General features: G+C 38.9%; 1 protein-coding gene across 1 annotated transcript in view; it reads left to right on the plus strand.

The window, feature by feature from the left end:
• Positions 1-26,755, plus strand: part of WDFY3 (WD repeat and FYVE domain containing 3) — a 185,528-nt gene that overhangs the window by 134,120 nt on the left and 24,653 nt on the right. Inside the window, exons 31-45 of the mRNA XM_009280240.2 lie at positions 1,871-1,991; positions 3,511-3,728; positions 6,388-6,623; positions 7,902-8,036; positions 9,927-10,106; positions 12,060-12,293; positions 14,437-14,536; positions 16,105-16,265; positions 16,841-17,070; positions 17,927-18,036; positions 18,920-19,102; positions 20,959-21,116; positions 22,542-22,619; positions 23,644-23,871; positions 24,708-24,761. Of these exons, the coding sequence (XP_009278515.1) occupies positions 1,871-1,991; positions 3,511-3,728; positions 6,388-6,623; positions 7,902-8,036; positions 9,927-10,106; positions 12,060-12,293; positions 14,437-14,536; positions 16,105-16,265; positions 16,841-17,070; positions 17,927-18,036; positions 18,920-19,102; positions 20,959-21,116; positions 22,542-22,619; positions 23,644-23,871; positions 24,708-24,761 (2,426 nt within the window). The remainder of the gene's footprint in view (positions 1-1,870; positions 1,992-3,510; positions 3,729-6,387; positions 6,624-7,901; positions 8,037-9,926; positions 10,107-12,059; positions 12,294-14,436; positions 14,537-16,104; positions 16,266-16,840; positions 17,071-17,926; positions 18,037-18,919; positions 19,103-20,958; positions 21,117-22,541; positions 22,620-23,643; positions 23,872-24,707; positions 24,762-26,755) is intronic.

A 26,755-nucleotide genomic window follows, 5' to 3' on the forward strand; every position in this document is an offset into this window, starting at 1 on the left:
GCTGACCTGTGTTCCTTCTCCAGGCTCTGGGCATCTATTGCTGGCCCTGGCATCAAACTGGTAGGAGTGGGATGGATTGAGGTTCCCCTCCCCCAGCATCTCTAGTTTAAAGCCCTCTTCACCAGCTTGGCAAGCCTATGTCCGAAGATGCTCTTCCCCTTCTCTGACAGATGGACCCCAAAAGCCCCCAGTAGACCAGGTTTCTCAAAGCGAGTCCCATGGTCTAAGTAGCCGAACCCCTGACTGTGGAACCAGTCCTGTAACCATTTGTTGACTCACCAGGTTCATCTAGCCCTTTCAAACGCCTTCCCTTTGACCAGCAGGACTGATGAAAAAACTACCTGCGCTCCCGAGTCCCTTACTGCTGCTCCCAGGGCTCTGTAGTCCTTCTTGATAGTCCTCAGACTGCTCCTGGCTGTATCACTGGTGCCCAGTCAGTTTACTCACTTTAAAGAAACTAAAGTTTCTTTACTGTCCTTCAAGAATGCTTATATTTAATTGTTTTGAGACCATTTCTACCCTTGTTTTCTTAAAGAAAAAAGGCTTATGCAATTGCATTTTCAATCAGTCTCCCCGAACAAAAACGTTTCAGCCTCACAGTGGATGTCACCCAAATAATTAGAAGGGGGTGCCCAAAGATCCTATGTTTCTACATCTCTTGGAATATACTGGTGCACAGGGACAAGTGAGAGAGGAGTGTTTCAGCTTTACAGTTAGCTTTATTAGTCTGGTTTCCTGAAGAACAAGGTGTAGTCAGTCTGCACATTCATCATTATCCCCCTGTGCCTCTCCTGTTCCTTCTGAATACTTTTGCTTATTGTGGTCTCAAAGATTATTAAATTCGAGGTTTTTAGTGGAAAAGAGGGAGTGGGTATTGGAGGGAGCTCTGGATTGGTGTTCTCACTACAGGTCAGCCGTGTTTTTTTTCCCAGGCTAACCACAGCCTGAGCTGCTTTTTGCCTACCTGGGGGACTGAAGAACCTTGGGGAGAAATTCAGGCTGCGGCAGGAATGGAGAGAGAAGCTTTTGAGGGAAAGGACATGAGACTTTTAGGTTACTGGTCTTCACCAGTTCTGCTGTATTTCTGCCATAGAAGATGCTTTGTGTTTGTGTCTGTGACTTGTGCACAAAACCTTGGCCCAGAAAGTGTCCATTTATCTGTCTTCATTTTTGCACATCGCCTCAAGTTGCAATTTTTTTTTTTTTTTATATAATGTAAAATGTAGTCCTCCTTTGACAGCATAAGGTACAATAAGAGGGATTGACAAAATAATTGTAAAGCTAGTCCTGACCTGCATGTATTGGCTTGTTTTGCAGTAAGTGTGTTTTTCAACTGATGACGAGTTTGGGGGTCTGTCGAAAGAAAAGGAAACTAATTTTTCTCCCCATTTCTTAGATTTGGAGGGAGTTGGGAAGGATCAGTTTTTTTCCTTGGGATTTCTGCCCCCCTTTCCCCCCGCCCCCCAATTGCATAATGCAAAATGTTTATCCAACTACTGTGTTGTGAGGGGGGGGGGGGGGTGGGAGCGGAGTGGGAATTTGATTGTTTTTATGTCTCTACCTGCCAGGAGAGACATTAGTTTAGCTAATTTGGACCACCTCAGTTTAGAATTATTGTCTGAGAAGCTGCGATTCCCTTTTACCCATTCTTCAAACTGACCAAACTCTGTGTGATGATGATAATGGGGCATTTCTCAGCAGTGTATAGCAGGCTGCCTGCACTTTAGCACGGCTCCCTCGTGACCTGAGTGGGATCAGGTTGCGTTTGCTTATGTATGGAATTTATGAATAGCCTTTAAAATGTCCGAGTTCCAAAGGCCTAATTTTCCTTTTTTTTTTTTTTTTTTTTTTTTTTGTACTTGATGTTTAGGAACAGAGGATGATTTTGGAGGACTTGTTTCAGCTAATCTTATACTACTGCGGAACAGGCTTTTAGATATCCTTCTGAAACTTCTATATACATCTAAAGAAAAGACAACTGTTAATTTGCAGTAAGTACAAAAAATCTTGAGATAGAAAAAGGATATATTTTTTTATTTCAAGGGGGAGAATTATACACCCCCCATTCGATTCACGAGTTGAATTGTATAATTTTATAGGAACTACTGAATGATTTATACAGATGTCACTGAATTAGTTTTGGGTATGCTAGCAGAAATGGAATGCATGATTATTGAGTTGTATGCTGTCAGTTGTGGTAGCAAGAATGATAATACTAAGCAGATGCTGCTGTAACTAACACATATCTTTTAGCTATTGCATTAAATGGTTTTTGTTTTGAATCTTAAAAAAAAAAAGTTTAAGACCATAGTTGACAGCATTAGTAGAACCTTATGCTTCAATTTAAGAACAACAAAAGTAAAAAGCAGCAGGAGAGGAAAATACGTAGTAGATCTGGGGGGAGATTGCTTGCTTCTTATTGTTACTTCATGCAAGAAAAATATTGCATTTGTAAAATTGTTAATTTTAAAACTTTGAGGGACAGAGAATCACAAGTGAGTAGGATGCAGTGGGAACAATTGTGGATGTCTGACTACATCGATTTTTTTAAAGTTTTGTTATCTGGAGAGCCAGTTCTTTAACCCTCTGCTCTCCTCGCTTACTTCTTGGTGCTGTTTTCTCATAACTTCATGTGTGACTATAGAGAAAATCTGTCGAAAGAGAAAACGTGGTTTTTAGAGAAGTGGGATAGTCAACTTCTCATTTGGTTAAGATCAAATGGCATCAGTAGGGGTTATCTTTAGGATCATTGACCCTAGAATGCCCCTTAGTTCCTTAAAATTGCATATGAGGGAACATGATATTAGTTTAATGAGGCACTAGAGTCATATGGTGAGTTGGAGAAGAGACTTTGAAATGCTGTCAAGTTAAACCTTGACAAAATATAACTTTCAAGCAACTGCCCAGTAGGCTGTATTGAGTCTGTTGGAGGCATTTTGTGGATGTATGGCATATGTAGATTATGCAGTGATTGACTGAGCATTGGTTGACATACAACCCAAATCAGCTTGAGCTTTTCAGCAATACTGCTTTAAAAAAAAACCCAAAACATGTTCTTTCAAATATTCCCAAGCAACTCTTCCCTTAATAAAAAAAACAACCTTCATTTTTTTTAATACCAGTTTATTAAAAAGGCTTGTGAAAACTCTCTACCTATGTATGGCTCAACAAAAAGTATTTGGAAATTATAATTTGTGGACAAATATTTCCAGTTCATTTCTCCAATTGCTGCTTTTGATAACAAATCTCATGCAATAGAATAGTCCCAGGAGCTGTATTTAGTCTTCCATTTCTGCTAAACAGATACATTGTACATGTTCCATTTAACAAGATTTGGTGAGCAGCATTTCTTGTTGTGTAGTAAACTTACCTAATTCAGTTAACACTTCGGTAGATCTGAATTTTCTCTGATCTTGAAGTTTGTCCTGTAGAGGAGGACACTGATTTTTGCTGTCTAGTAGGAAACTAAATGCTGTAAAATGTGACTTTTTTTTTTCTTTCTTTAATTAGGGCTTGTGAAGAACTGGTCAAGACACTGGGTTTTGACTGGATTATGATGTTTATGGAAGAACATCTGCATTCCACGACTGTCACAGCAGCCATGCGAATTCTTGTGGTCCTGTTGAGTAATCAGTCCATCCTTATCAAATTTAAGGAGGGTCTCAGTGGTGGAGGCTGGCTTGATCAGACAGATTCTGTCTTGACCAATAAGATTGGTACTGTGCTAGGTATGGCATCTCAGCCCCCTCATGACAAGGATTGCGCGGGAGCACGTGTGCGTGTGTGTTGAGGTGGGGGTTATTGTATGAATACTGTCTGGCAGTTGCGTCCTTTCTGTTACTGTTGTCTGTGCTGTGATCAGATGCCTCTGCACTTTGTTTTTCTTACAACTAAGAGTTAGATTTCCTAGGCAAAAGGGAGCGGTTTTACAAAACTGCCCTTCAGTTGACGTTACACAGATTTCATGGTAGTTCAGTATTACCTCATCATCTGCACGAAGCCTGTGTAGCTAATCAGTTTTTTCTGTTACCATCATGGTAAGGTTAAGTATGTCCTGTGGGCAGGCATATCTGAGCTAGATGCAAAGGCATCATAGCGTAGCACCATATGTACATAGCTAATAAAGATTCAGTAAAATTTACTCGTTTGTTTACTTTTATTAGTTAGAGCATCATGCGGTGTTATACCTGAGCTGCTTTGTCTAGTGAGTTCTGTGCCAATTAGATTTACCAGTTTGGATTTTTGCTGTCTTGGGAATTTGTGTGTTTGCAGTATCATCTCAATCTTTCTTTCCCTCTCCAGCGTTCTTCTGCACACACGCACGCTCATGCTCTGTCTCTTATTAAAGACTTTCTTTGCAGGTTCTTAAATGCAAATTTAAGCCTCATTTATCTAGGTTATCAGACCTTCCATTACCCTGTGTGATCTAGAATTCAGTGTATAAGGCTTTAGTGCTACAGGACCCATTTTGAACATCTCTAAGCTGTCTGAAATGCATCGCCAAGTGTCTGAAATAACGGATGTCAAGTCAGTGTAGACAGGTGTAGTGGCAATTTCCCATGGACCTTGATTTTTTTAGTCAAAATAAGGTAGTGCTTTACAGATGAATGTCCATTCAGACCCTGATGCAAACCCATTGACATTAAATGGGAGTCTTTCACAAGCTTGAGTAGGCTTTAGATCAGGGCAGTGGTATTAATAGTACTTTCAACTTAACTGTTGTTTCTAAAATGACTGTACAAGGAGCCGCTTCTCTCTGTTGCAGCACTATACGATCTGTTTCTGCGCTAAAGATTTTTCCGAATTGGTTTATTATAAGGACACAATTGTGAAGTGTTGTTGAAGTGATCTTACTTCAGGAAGAAGGCTTTTCCTGAAATGAAAATATGAAGTCCATTTTTTTCTGCTTTGTCTCTTTGAAATCTATCAAAGTAGCTTATGCTATCGTGTTATTTTTTGCATAAATAAAACTGTCTATTAAGTCTGTCTATTTACAGTGGTTTCCCATAGTATATCCCTCAGGATATTCAACTAGGAACATAGGATGGTTCTTTGCGTTATTAATGAATTAGGAAGGTTAAGGAAAACAGTTTTTCTGAGACAATATTACACGTGCAAACATTTATTGTTAACACACTATAGCATCTGTTGTTTGGCTAATTCTGATTAAGGTCCTGTATTTTATTTAAGAAACAATTTTTGCACATGCATGTGCCTTAAAATTTGAAAACCATTGATATTTGTAGAAATTGGCTGTCACAAAATCTTTCTAAATAAGATTTTGATTTACAAACACATTTGGAGAGGATTTATAGAGTTTTCCTATTTTTCTTATTATAGTATCACTTTAATTGAATCCAGGCTAGACTGTGACCAAACAGATATTTTTAAACTTGTGGCTCATCAAATGATAGTGACAGATTATCTCATTTTCATACCCTGTGTTTTTTAATAAATTATAACACATTGGCTCTTAAGATTTCTCATGAAACCAAATACGAGCCATTTTTGTTCAAGATTACTGATGGAATTCCTGCAACTTTGTAGAACAGATTTCATTAGTCTGATTCCTGGGAGATGTTTTCTGTTTAAAAAGTCAGTTTCTGGTGGAAAGAAAATCTGTATTAGAGCCTCAGAAAAACAACCTGGTCTCTGGCAGTGTCAGAAGAATGGCTCTCTATCTGTGCTGATGCGGAGACTGAACTGTCTTCCTGCCTCCTTCCTCACTTGAAAATAAGTGCTTCTGCCATCCCAGTGTATTTTTTGGGGTTTTTTTAATAGGACAATGAAATACCTAGGTAAAAGCAGGGTCACAAAATGTGAGTTTTGTGCCTCTGGCAGCACTTAAGATAAAATAAGAGCATTTAATGTTTCATACCAGCTGATTAATCAGTAACAGAACAGCTGAAACAAGATGTCCCTGAGACATCTTTGGAAACGAATTAGCTGCCCATCGACTTAAATGGGCCATGGGATTGCTGCTTGGTAATATAAATCTGTGTCTAAGATTAAGGTGATACATCCCTCTCAGACAGCAAAATATCTTTTTTCAGAAGCTTGGGTGTTTTAAAAGTCTGAAATTGTGGTCATGGTCAGAAAATGGATCTGTGTATATGCAGTAGCATTAGGCAATCTGTATGGAGCAGTGTCATCTATGTGGTACTGGAGGGCAATAATTTCCTTTTTTTTTTTAATCAGAAAAATGAGACATCTGAAGCAGAATTGTGTAGTATGTGTGTGGTAGTCTGTATGCACACATTCATTTTTTTTTTACAGCATTCACTTCTGAGGAGGTACACTCTTGAGTTCAGTACTTGAGTAAGAGTGAGCTTCACAGGCATTTCCCTATTAAGATTGTTGGCTTTTTGTATTTTTTTTTCATCTTAGGGTTCAATGTCGGCAGGAGTGCTGGTGGCAGATCAACGGTCCGGGAGATTAACCGGGATGCTTGTCACTTCCCAGGCTTTCCTGTTCTGCAGTCCCTTCTCCCAAAGCACACTAATGTACCTGCACTCTATTTCCTCCTCATGGCCCTTTTCCTGCAGCAGCCAGTCACTGAACTGCCCGAAAACCTGCAGGTCAGTGCACCTGTCATCAGCAGCCGATGTAAACAGGGTTGCCAGGTAGGGATTATCTAGTAAGATGTAAATGTAATTCTGTCTGTCATGAAAGAAAATAATGGAATAACCAGGCCCCCTCCTTCTCTGCAGCTGACTCACAGTCACGATGTGGTGTTTAGTGCTGAGCTGTTTGGGGTGGGAGGACAAGGTACTGTGCGAGTATGTGGAAGCCAGCCTGTTATGGCATAGCTGTTGTTGATGTCTTTCTGGTCTGTTTTGGGGTCAAATGAGAAGCAGATCCCTGTTCAAGTTGGCATGGTGTGGGCATTGAAGGGGACATAATTTTTTGCTTGCTTTCCTTGTTGTTTTGTTGGGGGGGGGGGGTGTTTGTTTTTTTTTTTTAAGAGTGGGGAGTTGCTGTGTTAAAGAGAGTTCACAAGGTTACAGACAAAACAAGGTAGCTTTTATTTCAGAAAGTCTCTGTGGTTTTGTAGGGAAGCATCTCAGTTGTTGCTGGAAAACTTTTATTGTTCTTATTCTGAACAAGTTGATTTTTTGCACTTGTTTTAATTGTATGTAAATGAGTAGATATTATATGGCCTACAACAGAGTCCTAGGAAGCCTTAGCATAGTGCTTTATGGAGAAAAGCCACACTCCAGATAGATGAGGTGCCTGTTTAGAATGGATGCAGTGCTAACTTTTATTTATCAGTGGGAACTGGAAAGTAAAAATTTCAGACCGGAAGGTATTCTGCCTGCCTGTTTTTTTACTTGACAGCACATTCAGCACTGTGCTACAGTGAAGTAGAGGCGTGAAGCTCACCTCCTGCTTACAGCATTGAAGTATGGCACTGTTAAAATCAAACCTAAATTCAACTACTTAAAATATTTAGCAGTAGCACTCTTAATGCTAGAGATGGGCACTTTGTCCTTTTTTATTTTTTAATTGATTTAATTTTTTGGACTTGCTGGAAAATGCAACTTGGTTGGTTTGTTTTGTTGATTTTTTTTTTTCTGTGGGATACCATGTGGGTTTTACTGCTAGATGTGAGTGAAGTAAACTGAGGTGATTGTGCAGCACTTGTGCTGACAGATCTCCTCCTGTTTCAAAACACAAATACTTTGAGAAGGTGAGAGTTGCAGTTATGTTAGCCCATGGTTAGAAGGAACTTTCTTCAGTGACACGTGACCTTCATAGGAAGCTTTTGGGGATAGTTTGGAGGACGTGAAACAAATAATTTTTTAGATACTGCCAAATGAGCGTGTTGTACGTATAATAAAAAGCAGTATCAAATTGCAGAGGGTTATTTCATATCTTTTTTTCTGTTTCACCTCTTACAGTTTGATTTAGACTCTATTTGGACATTCATATTTGGAGTTCCTGCTTCCTGTGGCACCGTTACCTCTTCAATACACAGTGTTTGCACAGAAGCTGCCTTCTTGTTACTGGGAATGCTGAGAAGCATGCTGAATTCTGTAAGCATAAAAAATTTTGCTCATATTTTAATATACAGAATTGTTCGAGTTTGCCATGTGGTCAAAAGCCAAATTAGAAAAGTTGAGGTTTTGTTAGTGTCACGACAAACCCAGCTGTGAGTTAAGCTCATAATACTTGGGTGAAAACCATCGTTGTCAGTGGGTTATTCTATCTTACTTTATTTTTCAGTATCCGTAGAAATACTAGTGGCTACAGAATTAATGCTGCTTTTTCAAAAAAAGGCTGGGCTTTGTGTTTTGCAGCAATTAAAACAAAACAAGAAAGCAGAAGGATAAAATGCCCTTGGCAGAGATTACTGAATTTCTTTCCTGATTAACATCGTGGGGGAATGTTTGAGACACTATATTCCATCTGCTCAGAGATATGCGAGTTGCAGGTTTCATGCATGAACCTTCCGCATGCAGAGAAGTCCCCTGACTATTAATAGCCACATGCTGGAGGAAATTAATTTACTGCCAGAAAAATGTGTCATCTTCTCATCTTTGAATCTAATGTCAAGAGTAGTGAAAGTTTGTTTTTCAGTGGGAAAATTTTGTATTTCCTTGGAGCCAGAGTGTGTTATCTGCTGAAAATTATCTCATGAAATGTTTGAAAAGCAGTACCTGTTTGGTTGTCGCCTGTTTGGTTGTCGTGTGCTTGCGATATGCTCTGAGAAGCATTGCTTGAGTGTCTGTCCTATGTTAACATGTTCAGAAGTGTCTTCTGGACGTGTGTGCTGGTTACATATTCGTGACCTGCTGTGGTACACGTTCCTGTTGTCACATGTTCTGTCTCTTGCTGGTGATCTGTTCTGTCATGTGTTTGGTCCTCACCTGTTCGGACACATCTGTGACATGCTCAGAGACATATGTTGTCTCTTGCCTTGCTGTCTTGTGCTGTGTCATCAGGTGTATGTTCAGATGTGCCATCACATTTTGGGTTGACATGAGTCCGGTCATGTTTACCAACGTGTTTTGAATCATTACATGTTAGGACACATGTTTTGTCTTATGGTCAGTCATGTGTTGCAAATATGGTCAGTCTCATGTTTGTGACGTGCTTGAACACATGCTCAGGCATGGGTTACTGTCATGTGTTAGGCTGCCATGTTATTGCTGTGGGTTTATCACATGTTCAGTCATGTGTCTGGTTACATTTCATCATGTGGTTGCAACTTGTTCCAGCCTGTTTTATTATTACTTGTCCTGTTGTCATGTTTGTCATGTTCAGCTACATGTTTCTTGTGCATTTATGATATGGTGACATGCTGCCGTGTGTTCAGTAACATGTTTGTGATGGCTTGGACACACTTTCTCTTATCACATGTCCTGTTGTCACCTGTTGCAGGCACATGGTTTGGACATGTGGTTTATGTGTTTGTTAGAAGTTGGTGGCTTGTTCAGTTGTCATGCATTCTGGAGGCAGGATTAGCCATGTGTTTGGTCACATGTTTGGTCAGGTGTTCATCGTATGGTGACATGCTCAGACACGTGTTCTGTCACATTGGGTCAGGTTTGTCACATGTTGGTGATGTGCTCGAACACATTCTGTCATTTGTTTGATCAGATATTAGGTCACATGTTCGGACACTGTGTCTTCAGTCGTGTTCTGACAAGTGCTCCAACATATTTGACATGTTCTGGATGTGTTTTTCACACTTGGTCATGTGCTTGGCCTTATGTTCAGTCACTTATTTCTGCTCTGCTTGAACAAGTGTTTGTCTGTGTGGTTGATCACATTTGGCCTCATCACGTGTTACATTGCATGTTTGACCATGTGTTTGATTGTATATTTGACCCTACAGCTCCTCTTCCTGCAGCTCCTTTCTGAAACGAGCATTCTTCAATTAGTGCCATCTGTGCTAATGTGCTGTTTGTTTTTCAACCCAGCCTTGGCAGTCAGAGGAAGAAGGCTCTTGGCTTCGAGAATATCCGGTCACCTTGATGCAGTTCTTTCGATATTTGTATCACAATGTGCCGGACCTCATTTCCTTGTGGATGAGTCCAGAGTTCCTGTGTGCGCTGGCAGCAACAGTGTTTCCTTTCAACATACGACCTTACTCTGAGATGGTAGGAAATCCAACTAGTTAGCTGTTCTGTTTTTCCCCTGAATGTTACTTTTGAGGATTTATCAATTAACAGTCATACAAAGATAAAGCTCTACTTACCCTGCAGAAAGAGGTAATTGTAAAGGCTGGGCTGGACGTTTTTGTACTTGGGTTTTGGAACGGAGAAGTACATGGTCAGCTGAAGGGCAGTTGCTGTGCAGTGACAGCTGAAACTTCATTTTAGGGGGAATGTATGTGGTTTAGTTGTTTTCTAGTGGATCAATTTTTTCCCTCATATGAACAATGTTAGCTCAAATTTACAAAAGCAAAAGAGGCTGTATCATTCTCCTGCTCTGGAGGATGTGATAAAATCTAAAACTTCTTTTTTTCCTCCCACTTCCCATTTCTTCTTTTGTGGCTTAACCGCAAAACAGTGTTCTTGTATTGCCTGGAACTACTGAGTTCAAGCCAGGAGAGGGTGTGAATTCAACTTTGCTTGCATTGCTGCCTGAAGTATTCTTTGAGCTAAGCATCGTTTACAAATGATACTATTTCTAGAATATGAATGGAAAGGAAACAAACAGTTATTGTTAGCCATCGTCTAAAAGTAATTTTACTAAGAACATGGAAGGATAGTTGGGCTACAGGCTGGCAAATGCTAGAACTAGGAAGGGTACGATAAAATACTTCAGGAAATACTTACTGGTGGCATGTTATCTTTTTGTTGTCAATAGAAATGGGAGATCATTTTTTAAAGGTGTGTGCTGATGAGTCTCTCATAAAGATAGTTTATTTTGCTTTTTAGTTTAACTTGCACTTGAAGTAGATGCTAGGAGCTTGCTCTCTCAAAAAAAAGTGCCACTTACAAACTGGTAATGTTGATTTGGCATTCAGCTGTAAAGAGTTTAGAGGAGCCTTGTGTCTCTGAGCAGGTTTTACTTTAACTACTAGGTCCCTTGAAACTTTGTGTGGCTGCCTGACAACTTGAGCTCTTTGCTGTTTGAGGGCTCTCTTGACTCCAAATCAGTTTGCTCCTCCAGCATTTCCCTCTGCCCGAATGTGTCGAACTAATCAATCCTTTGTGAAATAGATGAATAACAGCCAGGTTCCCACAACAAAATGCTATAGCCCAAATTCAGCCTTGAGAGAAAATTCCTAACTGATCTTTCAGCCTTTCTGAGATTTGCCATTAAAACCAGAAGGACTACGTGTTCAGGCTTCTCTTCATTTCTTGGGAAAACTCTCCTACTGAATCAGACCAAATGTTCAAAACATTTGGTTACTTCACATGTAAGCTGGTGATACGATAAGCCTGTTGAAGGAAATCATATTGTCCCCTTTGCATTTGGAGGAGGGCGTTAGATAAAAACAGTCAGTCTTTTGGATCTGACAGCTTTTGTTACTGTTTGCACTTCTGTTACAGTCCTCCTTAAGAGCTAGCCCCTCAAAGGTTCTTGTTCATCAGAAACAGGAAAGCTGTAGAGACTTTTTTTTTTTTTAAGAGACTTTGGGAAACTGGCTTACCTGTAACTGCTCTGATGAAGGTGGTATATTAAGAAAAGAAAAGGCTCAGTACCTTTTTTGTTTTCTGTCATGTGAGCTTCATAGCCTTTTTTAGCTGGCTTCTGTCTTGATTTCATTTTAACTGCTTTAGTTAATTTTTTCAAAACTTTTCTTCTTTGCAAAGTATCTAGAAATTGCCCAAGTACTTCTTGGTAAGTGAATCTCTAGCTCGCGTAACTTATGCCAGTCTTCACTGATTACTGTTTGCTTTGGGAATACAAAAGTAGAATTTGGATGTTTCTCCTGTTGTGTATTAGGGAACTGATCCTGAACATAATAATCTTGTAAAAAGGCTTCTTAAGAAGCAAAATGTGAAGTGAATAGCCTTAGAAAGGCAAGTAAAGAATAGAGTAGCAAACAGACTGCTGTTAATTTGCTGACCTCTAGAGTTCTAATATGCTGTTTTTCACAGGTCACTGATCTTGATGATGAAGTTGGGTCCCCAGCTGAAGAGTTTAAAGCCTTTGCAGCTGATTCTGGCATGAACAGGAGCCAATCAGAATACTGCAATGTTGGCACCAAGACATACCTAACCAACCATCCTGCCAAGAAGTTTGTGTTTGACTTCATGCGTGTGCTGATAATTGATAACTTAAGTCTCACACCAGCCAGCAAACAGACTCCACTGGTAGATCTTCTGCTAGAGGTACAGTTTCTTTGGTTTTTGTGTTGTGTCTTGTTTTTGTTTTTTGAACTGTGACACTTTATTCCCTAATATGTTTTCCTCTGCTTACCTTTTGAAGTTAAGAGGAGTGATGGCCTGGGATTCAGTAGCATCCTGTAAATTGTCATGAAATAAGAGGGGGGGAAAAAAAGGAACACTAGTGTCTCATAAATAGTAGTTTGCTCACCTTTCTTTAACACCTTGAAAAAGCTAAGAAAGCAAACGCAGAGGGTTTATCTCAGCCTTCGTTTGAGAATGTTTTCTGGACTTCTCCCTGCCTGCTCCAGCATTTGTGTATATTGGTGACCATCTCAGGTGCTTGAGCTGACAGTCTGCATGCTGGTTACCTGGCTTTTTTTCTTGCTGTGCTCTGTTCTCCCCTCCACACCACAGCCCTACTACCGCTTTTGTTCGTGGGCTCCTTAACTTTCATTTGGCCAGTGAAATGGCTCTGTTATTGCTGAGCACGCCATGTCAATGTTTTATTTCTATTTTGTGCTTATTTTAGAGAAGCCATCATCTTGTTTTGGCATCTTAGCCGATACCTCCTTTTGTCTGGAAACAGGTAGTGGATCACAACCCTAGATGTTCAACAGTGCAGCGTGAGAAGTTATAGCTTTCTTCAAGTTTTATTTTTGTGGAATATGATTCATTTGTTAAACACCTTTCAGACCACGACAGCTGTATTTGTTTTGTTGAAAATATAAAATCCCTGCAGAAATATTAAGGCTTCTGTTTTACTCATATTAGATAAAAAGAAGTGGCAGACTTATGGTGCCGTATGCTATAAAAAGTCACAAAATAACTGTGATAGAATCATAGAATCATTGAGGTTGGAAAAGACCTCTAAGATCATCGAGTCCAACCATCGACCCAACACCACCACCCACTAAACCATGTCCCTAAGCGCCTCATCTACTCGTCTTTTAAATACCTCCAGGGATGGGGACTCCACCACTTCCCTGGGCAGCCTGTTCCAATGTTTAACCACTCTTTCAGTAAAGAAATTTTTCCTTACATCCAGTCTAAACCTCCCCTGGCGCAACTTGAGGCCATTAAATGTTATCTTCCTGTAAATTATCTTTTAAAGCTTGTGACACCTGCAGAAAACATCCTTCTGTTAATGGTGAGGCAGGGAATGAGGAGTTAACTTGCCCACACCTTCTTCAGACAGTGTATTTTGAAATGTTCTGTTCATGTCAATTCACATTCTCTCTTGACCTACCTATTTGTGACCTCGTCTATGTGTTGCTGAGTCTCCCTGATTTTTTTTGATAGCTGCAGGAATTTTGGACTGTGCTTGTATATTTCCTAATGAATTTCCTGGGGCAGTTGGGTACCTCTTTGCTGTCACAAAGCAAAAAATGAATTGTCAAGAGATGCAGTTATATGCAAACATCAGGAAGCATATTTGAGGCCATGTTCAATTGGTTGCAGTTGCTTTACTGCTGTTTTAGTATGTTATCACTCGTCAATGTTAATTACTGGCCCCTTAGCATAAACAGAGGACTGGGTATGTACATGCTGCTAAACTGTTACAGGGCAAGACAAAGCAGGTTCGCTTAATGTTATATTGCTTTGTAGGACTGTTTAAGCGGATCATTCAGTTAGGTATGATTATGTATGCATTGAAAAACCCAAGGTGATAAAGTGGTTTTCCCCTTTAAGTACAAAAGAAATTAGAAAGTCTTAGCACATCCATCTATTGTATGACTATACCAAGGCTGCTGTAGTAATATGCAGAACCCCACATAGAAGTGATGATAAATTTACATGTTTGATCTGCCCTGTTTACTCTTTTTTTTACTGAAGGAGGTGACTATGTGAACTGATGAGGTTGCAGTTTAACCACGCACCTTTTCGGAATGTGTTCTTTTCTTGGCAGAAGATAAATTTACTGGATTTAAATAGGCATAATGCCTACTCTGTAAGACTGCATAGAGCCAATATATACTTGATGTGCATTCTTAAATTTTTAGATAAAGCCAAGACTTTTTACTTGAGACAGAATGTTAAGAGGAAAAAAAAGATAGGTCACAAGAGCTGAGAAAAGAGAAATTCACCTAGAACACACCCCCCACCCCCCTTTTTTTGCTCACTCAGAGTTATTCATTACTTTTATCAGGCTTCCCCGGAAAGATCAACACGAACACAGCAGAAGGAGTTTCAGACATACGTTTTGGATGGAGTGATGGACCACTTACTTGCAGCTGATGTTTTATTGGGTAATATAGCAAAGTTTAATTATCAATCTGTTGATTTGAGCAAAAGGTTTTGATTATTTAACTTTTTCTTTATTAGTGTCCTCTTTTGTTACAACTTGATTGTCTTTATATTCTTTTCTTCCTGCCCTTTCCTTTCCTTTGATGTGTAAATGGTGTTGCTGTGCTTGCATGTTCCCTCACTATCTCAGTTGTGCCAAAGCTGTAAAAAAAGGTTATTCAAAAAAAATATATGGGATGAATCTTTTGGATATGTAAGCCAGAAAAATTGCAATCATATCAAAAAGAACTGAATGAAACTGGATGTTGCATCATCTCTCTTGTCCTTCTTGTCTTGGTAGAGGATCTGGAGCTTTTGTCAATTTATCATGGGTGGGACTTTGGTTTTTAAAAGTTAGCTTTGTTTCTGTTTCCTCCTACTGTAGTTTTATTATGAATGGAGCACCCCAGAAAAAGCCTCTGGGATTAACACTCCATTGATCCAGTTAATAAATGGACAGGAAGAGAATTAGAAGCTTGTAACTTGGATGTCAGTACGGTGGGCTGTCCCACCAGAGCATGGGTTTAGATGACTGTGAAGTGGCCTGTAGGAATATCGCTGCTCAGGTGCCCAATCGGATTTCATGGTGGCCTGCTGGACTTCCCAGGAGCTCTCGGTCTGCTCTGTCTCCGTCCTAGATGTCATGAGGCACCATGCGTTTCTGTTCAAATGTGCTTGGAAGGCTCCCTCTTTCTTGCCACAGCAATGATTTGTCTTTCTCTGGGTGCAGTGCTTTAATAAAATAAATCCAGAATCGTGTTACATGAAGCTTTGGGTCAGGTTCTTAGAACAGCTGCCTGCCCTTACAAGTACTTATGTGCAGCCCAGGAGCAGGAATTTGGTTTCCCCAGGCATTCCTTCTTCAAGGTTTTGCCAGCTTCCTCCAGGTGCGATGCTGTCAGTTGCTTTATGTGCAGATGGGGCAACAAGTGAATAAATGTAGGTGAACTTCCAGCAAAATCAACACCACTGATGATTTTTTTTTTTTTTTAATGGAAACACTTGCACTTTTCAAGCTTCTCTTAGTATACCTGGACTGACATTTACATACATGCAAACATATGCAGCTGATACCCATTGACTCTCAGTTTTATTGAATGAAGCACAGTGAGGGTGAAGTGATGCCAGCTGATATCACTTATCATCTCAAGGTGTTTAAAAAGGTTATGAAAAGGTTTTTGAAAAACCAAAAGTATAACTTAAAAAAGCTACAGGTGGTTCTGCACGCATGCAGCTCCAGTTGAAAAGGAGGACCATACACAAATATGATGCCTCAGGATCACAGGAGTACCATTTCTTCTGGACTCTTCCCTCCCCAGCCCCCCCTGTTTTGGCCTTTGTCACTGTTGATTTCAAACGTTCACTTACCATCAAAGTTCATTGTAGGGAAGCCTCGAGGTTTTAGCTTTTTATTTGACTGAGTCTTTTTCTATTTTACAGAAGCCTAGAAAGCACAGACTAATGTGACTGTATTTATGCAGATGTTTTTTTTTGATAAATGAAGAAAACTTTGGGGTTTTTTGTTACCTAGGTGAAGATGCCTCTCTGCCTATAACGAGTGGAGGAAGCTACCAAGTGCTGGTGAACAATGTGTTTTATTTTACACAGCGTGTGGTAGATAAGCTTTGGCAGGGCATGTTCAACAAAGAATCCAAACTTCTTGTGGACTTCATAATCCAGCTCATTGCACAGGTAACAATGTTCTTCTATTAGCCTGCTTGTGAAAACATTTTTGCAGGTTACATTAAAATCCATGGAGTGATGTCACTAAGCAATCTACTAGTGATGCATGTCAGGTCAGCATAGAAGTACACTTTTCTTCCCCAGGCTTTCTCTCTTTTTACTGAGCTTCCCTAGCACATCTAGTCAGTGTGGAGTGCTTTAATATGGGGCAGTTGAGTAAAAACTGCTTTCAGATGACATTATTTTTTAGAAATCCCCCAAAATAAAGAACAGAATTTACCTCACATGAATTTTGGGAAGCTTCCTAAATTTACCTTGACATTTTTGGGAAGCTTCCTCATGCACTTTTATTGGAGATTGGTAGAAGACTTTTGCTGTTAGAAATCAGCAGCATCTTTATAGATGTTAAAATTATAAGTGTATCATATATAATAAGTCATTTTGGTCCTTGAAATTCATAGAATTCATGATTTTTGTAAAATTCCGATTTTGAAAAATGAGCACGGGTCAATTCAGGGGAAGATTATCTGCCAGTAAATTGATTTTCTGCTACTATCTGATCATGTCTCTTTACTTCACATCAGTCAAAAAGAAGATCTCAGGGACTATCGCTGGATGCTATTTATCACTGCCTGAACAGGACCATCTTGTATCAGTTCTCAAGGGCGCACAAAACTGTTCCTCAGCAAGTGGCTCTCCTTGATTCCCTAAGGGTCCTTACTGTGAACAGAAACTTAATTTTGGGACCTGGAAATCACGATCAAGAGTTCATCAGTTGCCTAGCTCACTGCTTGATTAATCTGCACGTAGGAAGGTAAATATCTCAGATGGAAGTTCATTCCAGAACCAGGGCTGTGAAGTATTAAAATCACCTGTTCTCTCTCAGCAATGACACTCACCTTGCGAATAAGTCAGCAAATTCTGGATAACTGTTTATAACTTTCCAGCCAGTGAAATGCAAGCAAGCTTAAGTGATTTATTTTGAAACAAAATTAGGTTTGAAGAGCCCAGGTATAGAGAACATTCTTACCTCCTTTTACAGAGGTATTTTAAAATACTGACACAAGTGCTTATCTAACCATTTTGTTGTTATGCTTTGATAATTTGAAATGTTTCAAGGTAGAAAGAAATACTGGTGCCAAGTAATTAATAGTCAGAGGTCTGTCACTAGATTTACTATCTATTGAATCATTTCGTATAAATTCCGTATCTTAGTACTTGGATGTATAGTATTGAGTAAGTCCAGTCAGGCATTAAATCAGATGCCCATGACAAATGCTGTAGACACCCACTTTTCTGCATCGCTGCAAATGCCTGCCTGGCATTTTCATTTTTTCTTTCCAAAAAGATGTACGACTTGTGTTTCATCCAAAGACACTTGGGAAGCATCAGCAGCAGAAATCCTAATGTTCTCCATTTGTGGCCTTGGCTGTTTTGTGTTTGTTCAAATATTAACGTCTTCCTCCAGTGACATCAGTGTCCATGGCATGTCATTTTTCATAAATCTTCAGTTCAGCTTGTGACCACAGATTATCAGAACTCAAGTGGACAGAAGTGAAGATACGTTGCTGTAGTAGCATGTATTAATCTTTGTGATACTGTCATGGGGAATCAAATGCTTTAGCTTGTGTTTTTTTTCTGATGGTTGTTAATTCATTGTGTATTTGTAGCAACGTTGATGGGTTTGGATTGGAAGCAGAAGCCAGGATGACAACTTGGCACATCATGATCCCCTCTGATATAGAACCAGATGGAGTCTACAATCAAGATGTCAGTGAAGGTAATCTGAGAGTGACAAAGCCACAGATGTCTGCTAATGCCATTTCTGTATTGTCATTACTAATCTTTTACCCAGTTACTCAAAAAACCCAGTTCCTCTGTGGCCGGGGGGGGGGGGCGTGTATAAAATATATAAAAAATAGATGAAAAAACACTTCAAAATACCAAGAGACAGACATACAGGATAAGTTACTGTTCTGTTAAAATAGCAAGAGCTCTTCATTGTTTTCTGGACACACACCAGAATTAGAAATACTGCTTTATATGCACTGAGTTGAATGCAATAGAAATGGGTCATTTTAAGTGTGCATGATGGTTTTGTATCAGCTGGATCTTACATGAGCATAGGTAAGAAATAATTGGCATAAGCTGTAAAATTATTATTCAGTGGTATCCTCAGGATCTTTCACTCAAAGGAAATTTATTAACTAGCTGTGGAAGAAAGGATTCAGTGATTTTGATTTTTTCTTACATATATATTTATTATTTATGCAGGTGTGTACTTACGCACACAGTCATATGTAAAAATACTAAAGCATAATGTATGTATGGAATTATATATGTGTATATAGACATATACTTATATAAGATTTTTTTTTTTAATCTCATTTTGTTGATAGATGAATGTAGGAGAATAATCACAACTAATCAGAGCTGATGTTTCAGATTCACAGAGAAAAAATTGCCAGAATTAACTGTTAGATACTTTCTGATAGCATATAAATGGCAAAAAAAGACAGTCTGGCCAAAGGCATTTCACAAGTCATGCAAGAGGGCGAGAAACTAGAGTATAATTGCAGAAATTATTCAGTTCTCTATTGTAAAAATACCAATTCTATGAGCACCGTAGAGAGCTTGCTGTTTGTGATCTTGTACCTATGCAGGTCGCCAGCTTCTTTTAAAAGCCATAAACAGAGTGTGGACAGAGCTGATCCATAGTAAAAAACAGGTTTTAGAAGAAGTTTTCAAAGTGACGCTACCTGTCAATGATCGTGGCCAAGTGGATATAACTGTTGCAAGACCTTTTATTGAGGAAGCGAGTTTAAAGTGTTGGCAAAATCATTTGGGTAAGTGTGACTGAGGATTTATCTGTCCTGAATGGTAGATTTCCCTGAAGTGAACCATATGCACTGGATGTCTTAATATGGGCTTAGCTTTTGTGTAGTGGTAGGTACTCTAAACTGTCACTGTTTAACATCTCTCATTCAGAAACTCTACCGTGTGTAGGATATACTTACGCTCCACTGCACACAGGGCCTTTATTCAATACTATTGGTGGTCTCAACAATGTCCTGTGTTTGTGAGTCAGCATGCACCAAATAGCGTATTGTGGATTACAGTGATGGAATCATTTAGCTCCTTTCCATGAACACTTGGACTGGGGTGACCTGTTTCACCATTCTCAGGATTGGATGTGCCAGGTGGGGAGGGGGACCCCTCTTGAGCATGGCTGGGTGCAGCCTGCAAACTTGGTCTGGTGATATGATTGGAAATGTGTGACTGAGCAGTCCTTCTCTAGCAACAGTGATACTATGACTTCTCCTTCTTGGCTGGGAAATCTGTTCAGCATAGGAAGCAGCTTTGCAGGAAAAAATTCCCACCTGGGAATCCTGGTGGACAGTAAGTTAAGCACAAGTTAGCTCTGCACCCGTGTAGTAAAGAAGGCCAACTGTTCCTGGGCTGAATTAGCGAGAGTTTAGGCAGCAGATAATAAAATTCCATAGACATGACTCCTTTGATGATTACATGGCTCTAAAGTAATTGAGGTTAACCTGGAGGTACAGAAAGCATTTTTGGAAACTTGGAATACTTGTTTTTGCAGTCTCTGTATTTCTACACGTGCTTTGTCCCTGGCTGATGTTTGTTCAAGTTTCCAGTATCTCACTGATAGTCAGTATATTTGCAGAAATGTTTTGAGTAGAGTGAAGGATCTTTGGAGAAATTATTGCTATAAGAAAGTAGTAGTGGTTTTAAAAGAAGAAAAAGAAAGCTCAGAGGTGGAGTGAATTAAAGAAACACTAAGGAGCATGTACTTTCTAAATCAAAGGTAACTGATACACAGTACGATTACAGTATTCATTAGCTGAATATCGGGAGAACATTAAACTGTTGAGAGAGTTGAACTAAGCTGTGATGTTTTTAACTTCAGTTTTAAAGTAAGCACATCAGTCTTGTGGACGTGTCTATCAACTGGGATGGTTGTATGTGCACAAAAAGGTGCAGTAGGCCCACCTAGCTTCTCCGCTCAATACAGCGTACTTTTGCTGCCAGATTGGTTAGTGGGGTCATGTTGTGGCTCCTTTTTGGGTAGAGATACGGTGCTCAGCTGTGTTTTTTTCGCTAGTATCTACTGTTTATAACATAAATTACATAAATTCTGTTATCTTTGTAACTGTTTTGAGAAAAAAATACTTCTCCAGACGCTGTCTTCCTTCTTTGGAATGCCCACTTGGAATGCCCACTTGTTCTTTAAGGGATGTAAAACAGCAAAATTAAAATTGGTGGGGGTAGAGGGAGGCTAGGTGATGATTTTGTTCATACATAGCTGGTTTTCACCTCTTCAGATGAGGACAGAATTCATAGCTTATGGACCCCGATTTTGATAATCGTTAAAAGGAGTAACAAATCTGTCTGTCATGCTTTATTTCAAAATGCAAGCAATTCCTAGATTTCACCTGGGGATCTTTCCTCATACAAGTCATGAATGTTTGACATGAATGTGAGTTCTACTGGGCACTCTTAAAACAAACAAATAACAACAAAAAACCCCAAACGAACAAAAAACCCACACACACAAAAAAAACCCCTAATCCCCAAAATACCCACCTTTTTAAAGCAGCAGAAAGGGTTATTCTGTTTAAAAAACAACTATAATGGGGGGAAGAATAAAAAGTGTTCCCAACACTTTCTCTTTGTTTTTCAGCTCATGAGAAGAAATGCATCAGTAGAGGGGAGGCTTTGGTTCCAACCACACAGTCCAAACTTTCACGAGTTAGCAGTGGGTTCGGCCTCTCTAAACTAACTGGTTCCAGGAGAAACCGCAAGGAGAGTGGGCTCAATAAACACAACCTCTCTACACAGGTAATTTCTGTCAATTAATAACATGAATCTAAAATCCAGCAATGTATGTTCAGGGTTTGTGGTACGTATCCCGATGTAAGGAATCCTGCGGAGTGTGAAGTGATATCTGGTGCTTGGTTTTCCCTTTTTTGAATATCGAGACTGGGCATCTTGCTTCTGCATGTCCTAATCTAGTAGGTGTGTCTGCATATCTGTAACATTAAGCCAAGAGTTAAACTCTTCGTTGTTGGTGAGACTGCTCAGCTGCTTCTGGTTACGTATATGCTTTATTGCTTTGCTAGTCTGGGTTTAAATTCAGTTTGCAATAGTGCTCTAAAATGGAAGCTGAGAGATAGACGCTTGTCCTTTTTTCCATCCTGCCCCCAAGATTATGTGGTTTAGGAAAATCCTTATATGAATGTGTATGTATCATGACTAAACAAATGCTGCTTTGCACTGTTTTTATTGTACTACAGAGAAGAGATCAGCAAAGCAATATGTGATGGTAGAACTGGACATTTGCTTTACAAACCTGCTTGCTTAAAAAAAATAATAAAATAATAAAAAAAAGTTAGACCAGAGTAGCACAGCAGTAGGACAGTACCTGGTGGGGCATTGCAAGGAGTTAGTATAAAGTATTTGAGGCATTGAAAACAAAGGAAAGAGAGGGGGTTTGAAAGTTTTGGAGGATTGAGTTCTTACTGTATTTAGCACTTGAAACAGTGGGAAGATGTCAGAGGGGGCAGGTGTATTCCTGCCACAAGGAAATGTATAACTCCTGTTGACTTAGTCAGGAGTTATTTGTGTCCTGTGGAAAAAAAAAAACGTTGCTAGTTCTCTTACTGATCTGAAAATTATTCAGTGGCTTTGATAAAATAAGGAATTCTCAGTGCTCTCAGTCCTTTTCCTGGTGAGCAGGCATACACATTAAAATGAAAAGGAAGAAACTCACAGACTGAGCTGACAGGAACCGTTGCTGGCTGTATCAGTAGAGGGAGCAATAAGTGAAAAAAGGTATATTGCAATACAGAGTGAGGAATGCTGGGTGTCTTGAGGATTTCCAACAAACTAGGCAGCATCCACAAACTGTTACTTAAAAGGAAATAAAGAAAAGTAGTAATATTTGTCAGTGCTAATCTTTAGCTGTTTGGGAATGTTCTGTCATGTGTTTGGAATATTTTCCAAATGTTTGCCAGTTTCTTTTAAAGGATATTCCTATACATGAATTTACTGCCTTTGTAAAAAAACAAAAGAAGAAACACCAAACAAAACAAAACCTTAAATACTGTTGCATGCAGTAGTTTGAAATTCATCATTTAAGCTTTTTTTTTTTTTAAGAAACTATCCTTTGTGAGCAAGTTTAGAAAGGTGATGTATTCATAGGCTTTTCATTCAGACAAAACCTGCCTTTATAAAATGTCATCTGTCCTCTTACCTTTGTATTAGGAAATTTCCCAGTGGATGTTCACTCACATTGCAGTGGTTCGGGACCTGGTTGATATGCAGTATAAGGAATATCAGGAGGTATGGTTCAGAGGATTAGTTACCTGACACTGATATTTTGACCTGTTCGGTTATACCAATCCCATTTCTCAGTATGGAGCTTGTAAAATACTAGGTTGTCATTGGTGAAATGCTTGACTGTTTAGATACAGTTGTTCTTTCAAAGGTATTTTTAAATGCAATCAAATAAACTCATTTTGATCTGGTTGTAGATGAAAACTCTTGTAGCAATAGTACATAAGTTAAATCTTAATTATTTTCAAGAAGCTTAAGTAGTCTTTCCTTAGAAGTGTTAAAAAAAAAAAAGAAAAAAGAGAGATTGGAAATATGCTAGAATATGCTGTCTTTCTAAAACATTGTACAAAAGCTTGAGAGGAGATGCGGAGATGCATTGTGTACAAACACTACTTTTATAGTAACACAAAGAAAATTTTATGGTACCTTTCCCAAATCATGCAGTGATAGAAAGTGGCTATTCTGTGCCTTCCAGAATGAAATCATTGCACCCTGCTGTTTCTTCCAAACATCCCCAAAGACCTTTGGTTCAAACTAGTTGCTGAGCTGCATGCTATATCTCTTAAGAAATCAGCTTCCGAGACAAACAAGTAATTGAAAGTGATTAGTTAAAAAACCCCAACCACCAAACTTTGCTTCATTTAACTTCTCTCTCCAGTGTAAATACTAAGCAGGGAAGGCCTCCAAAACAATTTTTGTTTTCATTCTTAAAATCCTTTTTCAAAGTCAGTGGATTAGTGTTACATTTCTTTCATATTTGCCATTTAGAAATACATTCAATTAACGATACAAATCAAAAGCAGAGCTTTTACCTTCTTTTTTTTCCTTTTTTTGTTGAGAAGAATCCAGTATGAACCCTGTTTTTATGTTAACTGACACCAGAAATCTCATTAAGGCGTACTAGAAAATGCTGCTAGAATTATGCATTATTACACGTTTTTCTGTAATGTAGTGAAAATGTCTCTGCTTACATCAGAGACAGGCTTAAAAGCATCACTCCTGATGCGTATACAAATGTCTTTGTATTCAGCGTCAGCAGAATGCATTAAAATACGTGACAGAAGAGTGGTCTCAAATTGAATACGAGTTACTACGAGAGCGAGGTTTGTGGGGTCCTCCCATTGGCTCTCATCTTGACAAGTGGATGTTGGAGATGACTGAGGGTCCCTGCAGAATGAGGAAGAAGATGGTGCGAAATGACATGTTTTATATTCAGTATCCGTACATGCCTGAAGCTGAGCAAGAAACAAACTTGCTGGTAAGTATTCAAGGTCTTGCGATGAGTGATTTTATGCCCTGTTGTGTAAAATCCATATTTTTTTATAAGTTTTTCTTAAGAAACATGTTTTTCTCTGTTGGTATTACCTGGTATTCTGTCTGTATGTCATAAATGGTTGGTAAGGTCCAGTTGTTCCTCATAGTATATTTAGGGAAGGGACTGAATCACTTGGCTCAAAACTAAGTGAACTCGAAGACTAGCAATTGCAACATAAGATGAGGTGTGCTTGCATCAGGTAAGTGATCATGCCAATGAACAGCAGAGGCATCTTCACAAGTCTCTAGAGGCTGAGAAGTACCATAACTATGGGAGGTTTCAGTCTGAGTTCTCAGCCTTATGCTAGATGATTGAGGTAAACAGTGATCTGAAAAAAAAAAAAAAAACAACAAACCAGCTACGGGCCTTGGTTTTGGGTGCCTTTGTGAAATGTACTTTCATCCGTCTGCGAATATGAATGTGGGCTGTGTAGCAGAAATGCACGTGGCCTTTGAAAGCTTGGCAGTTAGTTCCTGTTAATTTTGGAACACTGTTTTTAAGAAATGGAGCAGTCTTTATTGTGTCTTTTTAGGCATGTGTGTATGCATGCAGGATTTTTTTCCTCAAATTAAGCATGAGTGTCAAAGTACTTAAAACAAGCAAAAAAAAAATAGCATTCAACCAGTTTTAATCCATTAGGTATATTTGTCTGCTTGCAATCTGACACACAATAGCCGTAGTGACAGTCTAATTCACACGAAGTGGAGAACATGCCATCATACATTCTTCTCAAAAGTGTTCTTTCTCTGATGCTTATATAATTGATGCCCTGTTTTCAGTCTGACTTCTCAAGTAGACTTCCTGAGACATCTGATGATACCATTCCTCAAAAGGTAAAGAAACAAGTACACTGACTGAAAATATAAAATAAATACAACTTTTTTTTCCTCCTGCATGTTAGGCAATCTTAACAAGGCTTCTACGTTTGGCTTTCAACTTGCTGTTTCAGTAAATATTTCCAGGCCTAAAGGTTTTTTCAGTAATCACATTAGAAGATGTTACTGTGCTCTCCTCAGCCTTCACCTAATAAAACTTTCTGTAGATCTTACCTTCTTTGCTGCACACTAACAGGCTGTGTTGGGCTGTGCTATCACTGTTCTCACTGTGTGAAGTGTTGTGGCTTTGGAATCTGAACTAATGGTCGGTGGAACATGTTTAGTAATGGGCAACACAATCACTTGGAAGCACTTACTGGGAAAGTAAGTGTTTCTTTCTAAGAGAGGATCTGGTGAGCAGTTTTTCTCCTTTTTGGCTGTAATGGGCTGTAACAGGCCTACTTTTGTTAGAGCCCAGATTAATTTTGTCTTAGCTGACTGTTCTCCTCATTTTTACTGTTAATGAAATATACACATTTGTTCAAAAAACTTGAATCCTGCCTTGAAAATAACAGACTTATTTGGATATGGCTGCTCTGCGAACGTTTCAGTATTATGCTGCTTCTCTGTTAACTACATTCGCAGTCTTGCCCATCACTAAGTACAGTGTGTAATGTGCGTTCACTCATTTTGAATTACATTCAACAATAAACTAATACATATAAATGAAAGTAATTCTGTTATACAGAATATCTAATATAAATTGCTACTGTTTTCCTTTCTTCATGTTAGCAGTGCTAGTTAGGATTTCTCTTTGTAGGTACATAAGTTGTTTCCACAGAGGTTTTAAGCATCATTTAAGTGGCATTTTTGTAGTGATACGGAGTGAAGACTTACCTGAACATAAGTGAGCAAATTAGATCACCGTGCCTTAATTTTTTTATTTTGGGGGCAGCCAATTTGACCTGAAATAATAAATCTCCATGTTGTTGATCTTAAGCTCTTCGTCATCTCGAGCATCCACTTGTAATAAAGCTAGTTCGATTTTATGGGTCATTTAGTTTCCCACTATACTATCACACAGATGAACAAAATAAAATAAATTAAAAAAAAAATCCCATTTTATGTATTTTCAGTTATTACTGCAAAAGTGGACAAGGGAAAATCTTGACTGAAATGGCAGTGATATTCTACAATTCTACATATTGTAAAGTATTGAACTGGATTTATAATAATATTTTGTGATTATTCCAACCTAATTTTGAAATTCATGGGAAATAATCCTACAAAACAAAAAAAAAATTTGTGATGGAGAACTGAACACATTCACAAAGCTTTGTAAAGTTTGAGGGTGGGGTTAAACAGTAAGAGAGAAGAAAACTAAACAGTCGGAGAAGAAAATTTTCAACAGCAGTATAAAACCAAGGGGTTTCATCCACCCATGTGCATCAGTGTGTTTTAATTTCAGAAAGGCTCTTGGCTTTTTAATACCTCTTTTATCTGCACCTGTATCTCCTGCGATCATTCTGAAATATTTGCCCTCATTTAGTTCTTTCTTCTATTTCGAATGTTACCTCCGTGATCAAGTGAGGAACATAAGAATTAGCCTGTGGTGGGGGATGGGATGGACAAAAGGAAAAAAAAAAAAAAAAAAACCAAAAAACCCCCACCATAATGAAATGTTTCATAATCCATGGTTGTCACCCAAAGGCACAAATGGTGCTCTAAGTATTACTTTGGTTAAATGTAATGGGCACTCTTGTGCCCATCTCCTGCCCACAAACCATAAGAATCTTTACTAAAAAAGAAACAACTGAATTAATTAAGAATTTCTGAGCCTTAAAGCTGGTCCCTGGCTGCTTTTAGTTCATATCAACTTCCACATATCTGTATCTTTCCTTGAGGCAATTTTTTATTCAAACTATTGCCTAGCAAAGAAGTCAGCTGGCTGACGAATAAGCTGCATGTGTTGTAGGGAGTTATGAAAGATGATAAAATGGCCATCTGATCTA

The sequence above is a fragment of the Aptenodytes forsteri genome, unplaced genomic scaffold, assembly GCF_000699145.1.
Source record: "Aptenodytes forsteri isolate BGI_AS27 unplaced genomic scaffold, ASM69914v1 Scaffold227, whole genome shotgun sequence".
NCBI classification, from domain to species: Eukaryota; Metazoa; Chordata; class Aves; order Sphenisciformes; family Spheniscidae; genus Aptenodytes; species Aptenodytes forsteri.